Source organism: Opisthorchis viverrini, assembly GCF_000715545.1.
Source record: "Opisthorchis viverrini unplaced genomic scaffold opera_v5_22, whole genome shotgun sequence".
NCBI classification, from domain to species: domain Eukaryota; kingdom Metazoa; phylum Platyhelminthes; class Trematoda; order Opisthorchiida; family Opisthorchiidae; genus Opisthorchis; species Opisthorchis viverrini.
In genome coordinates this window covers 259,210-264,679 of record NW_008751678.1, presented here as the reverse complement: position 1 = coordinate 264,679, position 5,470 = coordinate 259,210, and the positions used below count along the sequence as shown (strand labels likewise).

General features: G+C 47.3%; 1 protein-coding gene across 1 annotated transcript in view; it reads left to right on the top strand.

Moving 5' to 3' along the window:
- Positions 1-2,721: 2,721 nt before the first annotated feature.
- T265_12896 (hypothetical protein) overlaps positions 2,722-5,470 on the top strand; it is a gene marked incomplete at both ends in the record, with an annotated part of 19,478 nt that continues 16,729 nt past the window's right edge. Inside the window, 2 exons of the mRNA XM_009166142.1 lie at positions 2,722-2,859; positions 2,902-2,969. Of these exons, the coding sequence (XP_009164406.1) occupies positions 2,722-2,859; positions 2,902-2,969 (206 nt within the window). The remainder of the gene's footprint in view (positions 2,860-2,901; positions 2,970-5,470) is intronic.

Here is a 5,470-nt window from a genome sequence, read left to right as displayed (position 1 = left end):
GCTCTGTAGTGGGACCATGCTAGCCTCAAATTTTCACGATCTCCGTGTCAAACTTAGCTACCCAGATTACCTCAAACGATTCTCATAAGACTATCATGTAGGGAATGTCCACAGACTCAAGTACTTTGCCGCAGTGACGGTAACGCGACTGTACTATTCGGTCTAATGGCCTGTCCGTAGTTAAATTTGTCCATCATTTCCCTGCTGGGCGGATTGCACGCGCCAAAATGCTACCTCAGTTCGTTGATTTTTTGTCAACACTCCAAAGTACTAGCCATCCTATTTTACTGTCTTGCCGCGCCACCCAAAAAGCGTGTATGGTGGCCCCATTAGGGCTCAGCGTAACGTGAAGATAACACTTTGCCGCGCACAAGACAGAGTGCGTGCAGTCTATCATAGAAAAATCCACCAAGCCTACTAACCGCCTTGGAGTTCTTAGCCTTATCTAGACTGGCGCCTCTGCAACGATATTAACCTTCATCCACATAAGTCATGAACGGCCGCTACAGTTTGAGTTTTTGCGGAAATAAATGATATGGCTATTGCTTGTCCATTTATTCAAAATGTCTTCACATCCGATAGATGATAGAACGTGTGAAGAAACTACATTTTCCACGAAATTTCTCACCGTCATCACACAGACGTCACGCGGAGCGACGGCAGCCATTAATAATATGAATCCGTCCTCAGAGTAGATTGCGACTGCCTAAGGAGTTATCAGGGGTGCTAGGGCTTTATGTGAACGTCATCGCCGTTCGGACTATGGTTGCAGGGGAATTCGGTATGTTCGTCCAGGGGCCAGCGGAGCAAGATGACCGCAAACGGCAACACACATGCAGTGATTTAACCAGGACGTGCGATGACAATGTCGAAGACCAATTTACGGTCAGGTCGAAACAGGGACGGTATGGGCGCAAAGAGGAACCACCCAAAGGAAGAATTACGTAGTACACAACAAGAATGGAGGAAAAGACTCAACGCTTGGGGATGAGTGTCAACTGGCCAGTTGCGTTTCGGAGAGACAAATGAGTGTCTGACGCCACAAACTTCGCAGAGAAAAGTGCAAGGCTACTCCTGTGGAGGGGGTATATGCATTGTAGAATGCTCTGTAACCGAACAGTCGTGGCGATGGCTTCGGCTCCTCTCCGTTAGCTCAGGCAAATGACAACATCTGTTTCTTTTTCATATTCCGTGTATTGGATTCACACTGAGAATTTCCATGAGCTTATGCCAGTCATAACCGGAGTGAACAGGATTAAAAACATTAAAAATGACCGAACAGGATTAATAGGATTAACGGGGTTGTCGATGCAGGCGCCCGACAATGGTTTTTGCTCAGGTTTTGGAACTGGGTGAGTTGCTCAAGTCAACGGAGGTGGGGTGGCAGTGTATGCACTTGTAACTGCGTGCAAGTATGTATGTAATTGCTTGCAAAGTATCACAACATCCCCCTTTCCGGACATGCCCGACGGCTGTAGGAACTGTCCATCACCGTTCATGCTAACAGGTCTGCGAGATGGCAAACAGCTGATTAATCTCATTCACGGGTGCAGTATTGGTGAGCTCCAGTTGGAGTAGCAATGTAATTAACTCAGATTAAACAGCACACAAAGGGCAGTCTCTCCCTGATTCAATTCATGGGGGATGCTGACCGAATGAACCGAGATCCCTTAATTTAGTGCTTTGTCTTCTTTCCTTCTGGGGATATGGTGAATCGTGAAAGATTAAAGCCGGCGGTACAAACGCATGTCAACAGAGCTTTTTAACTCATCGCATAAAGAAACCCGTCTCCGGGCCCTGGTGCTGCGTGCAATACCACCGAAGGGATATGTGATTCACAACTCCAACAAAATTACTGCCGAAGAGGGTGAGAGCGTTCACCTTTATTTTCTTTGCCCCAACTTATACACAAAGTGGAATCTAGGACCAGCAGCCTTGCACATCCGACGGAGTCCACTAGCCCGCGGACCATGTACCATTGTGAAAACTATCGGGGCCATCTTTTTGATCCTCAATGGTCTCGACTCCGTGGCCGCCCAAAGCTTGCACAATACCCACCATCTATGGGAGCATCTACATGCCCTACACCTTGCGACAGAACTTGAAAGAAACCCTGTGAATATCCACGGGGTAGACTGTCTTCCATGGCAGCTAACGCCTGGAGTTTACCGGACCGACGTTGTCATGGCCTTGAAAACTCCGCTCCTTCGGAGAGTTTGTAGACTACAGCGGTTAATCGTGGGGGTTTCCAGCACATTTTACCTCGCATTTGTAATCACATGCACTAAACTCAATAAACCCAACTGACTTTCAACGATGCGGGAGATTCCTTCGTTTGACAGACTTTCAGAAGTCGGCTTTGAAGTCCTACGTTTGCGTTTGTTTTGTATCGTCCCAACACTAAACAACTAAGTAGCAAACCAGGGGAAACAGAACAAATAGAATTACACGAAGAGGAAAAGAAAGGAAATCCCCAGAGAGGTAAGTAGGTAGCATTTTTCTTCTCCAAATGTATTTGTTTTAGGCCTTGCCCAAAATCACAGCAACCTCCGGAACGGCAGGCCAAAGACCTAACATCAACGGCTCTCATAAGTATTTGTCCATACTGCGTCCAAGGGAGAATTCGAATCCCTTCTGGAGGCTTTTTGCGGGCGTACTCGAGCTTACGAGCTTGCAGCCAAATGTTGAGAACTTAAAATGTCCCACTTCTCCCTTTCCCAGCTGCGCCTTTCAGATAGACGGAAAGCTCTGGCGAAAACATCGATCCCATTTATCAATCTTCCGTTCTGCTGTAACCCTACCCTGTCCAATCGGATACGAGATTTCATTTCTGTTCCCTGTTGTCTTCGGGATGTAAGCGTTAGTGCATGGTGTCATTTAATGGTTATCTTCCAATTTTAGAACTTGGACTCACGTAACCCGATCTGGAACCAAAGGCCAATTATTCACAGAATGATAATCAAAGAGTTGTGAGTATTCCCTGTGTGTTTGGAAGTAACTGATTACTTTTCTTTTGAGTTTGTGAACAAATCGTATTCATTAGTACGTATACAGACGTTTTCCAGTTACGTCATACTTTTTGCATGGAAAAGATCCATATCAGGACTCACACTTTCACTCCATATGCTTTAGGAGACAGTTGAACTTTAATCCTGCTCACAGATAAGAAAACGACTCCCGCGCATCGCGCGAAAGAAATCACTGACAAAAGTTATCCCAGTTATTGAAGAAAACTTGGAGTAATTTTCTTACTAGTGGCTGCATAGAGTGGTATAATATGAATTGTGTAGGATTATGGACAACTTTTTTCTGTTTGGAGTGGTGCCAACGCCAGCAGGGTCCCCAGTAAACACGTCACCACGGCACCACCGGTTTGGCTTGTATACACAAACAAAATCAGTGGCAAAGCTAGCCACCTTTGGCCACCGTTAACCATCGGTGGCACTGTGTTTACTGGGGTCGTTTGAAACCTACGTGCATCAACGCTGCCGGTGGGACGGCTCATACCGGACATCAATTGCATCACCGAAACTTGGGGCAACAGTGACAAAAAGATTTTGATGCCTCTTTTGGTAAATGCCGAGTAATCGGACTTCATGGGGCCGTGTCCAAATGCCTATTACAGCTTACTTTAGTTGCGGCAGGTCCACCCCATTTACTTTTACCTCGCTGAGGTCAGCCTAAAAGGGTCGCTGTGCTGTATAATTAGATAACAATTATAGTGCGACAAATATTGCCATTCTCTACCGGGGCACAACACTGTCGCCACATTGATTGTAAATCTCTGAATCCCGACTAGCAGTGACAAACCTAGCCAGGACTGCTTGGACATTTTACCCCAGATCTCGCTGCCGCGGAGTATGTGTTCGTAGATGTCGTCGTAAACAGTAACATGAACCAATTCACCAAGGGACGACCTTATTGTGGTGTGACGGTTTGTCCATCTCCATAACCCACTGAATTGTGCTGGGTAGTGTACGTGTGACATTCGGGGCTCCCATATCAGGTTGGTCAGTGTCCTCCAGGATGGGATGTTGGAACATATGTGGACTGCTTTGACGGTCTTAAGCTAGCCACCGCTGCCTTGCGGTTAGGCTTTTGAGCCAGAGACTTTGGTTGAGGACCCTAATCATCCTTCTCTCTAGGTGTGGATGCCATCGCAGTACCCAAGCGCACGTACAGCTCTCGAATAATCTCATGCGAACGAGCCGTCGCGTAGTGCCATCAGCCGAGTTGCCTTACTTGCTGGGTACCTCAAGGTAGGTGAACGAAAACAGGCTACTACTGACGTCTCCGTTTCTGTCTCACGTATTCGCTCTTCCCCGTTTCATCAACTAGTTTCTAGCGGCATCTTCATTGGCCCATTCTTAAGGAATGACAGATATGCTCGCCAACCATTGCAACAAGCTGCAGCATGTACTGTTGACTCGGCTATCCCGACCACAGTCACCTCTAAATCGTTCTTTAAACCCTAACGCTCAGTTCATCTGGCAGCCTTCAACGTTCGCACTATGAAACAAGCTGGACAACAGACTAAACTTCCATGTACACTGGTCTCGCTCTCTGTTGATATGTGCTGTCTCAGAACCGGAAATTCACGACCCAGGTACGGTTGTTGACCTGATCTCCCCATCGATTCCCGCTTGCTTCTGTAGTGTGACATGATGTGAATGCACGAATCTGCAAGGCTCGGGCCGCGTTTGCTAATTTGAGACACCTATGGCGTCAGAATGGTTTATCCCAGAATCTCAAGGGACGTGTATATCAAGCTACAGTACGGGTTGTTTTGTTGTATGGCTGTGAGACTTGGCCTATTCGAGCAGCGGAATTGAGACGTCTTCAGGTGTTTGACAATCGTTGTCTCAGAACCATAGCTCGTGTGGGTTGGTGTCGGCGAATCCGTAACGAGGCAGTTAGAAAACGCGTTTTCGGTTGTGCGACGGGTACTTCCATTGGAGAATGTGTCCAGCACCAGAAGCTGCGTTGGTTGGGACATGTGTTGCGTATGCTGAACCATCATTTGCCGAAAACGGTGCTGTTTTCCATGCCCAACTCAGAGTGGCGTAAAAAGGGAGGTGGCGAACCCTTGACTTGGCAGAGGAGTATGAAGGAGATCACGAAACGCTTGGGTGCTGTCGGTGCTACTCGCCTTCCAGGATGGGGACCGCGTGATCCTCTGCCTGGTTGGAGACACTAAGAGATATGGCTGCCAACCTATGTGAGTGGCGTTCTTGTCAGTTTCTATCCAGGTTGCCTGAGTGAATGTCTGGAGGTGTAGGCACGTCGGAATGACTGTGTTAAGCTAGCACTAAGTCCCTTCCCTGTCCACCTTTACTCTTTTCTTTACAATAAGGCTTTCAAATAAATTATGGTCGTACGGCAGTGAAGCATCGTTGTTGAACACTGATGCTTCTGGTTGCACACCTTTGGTGATCCTGCAACGGCTAGTTTTGATTTATTCGTTATTGTT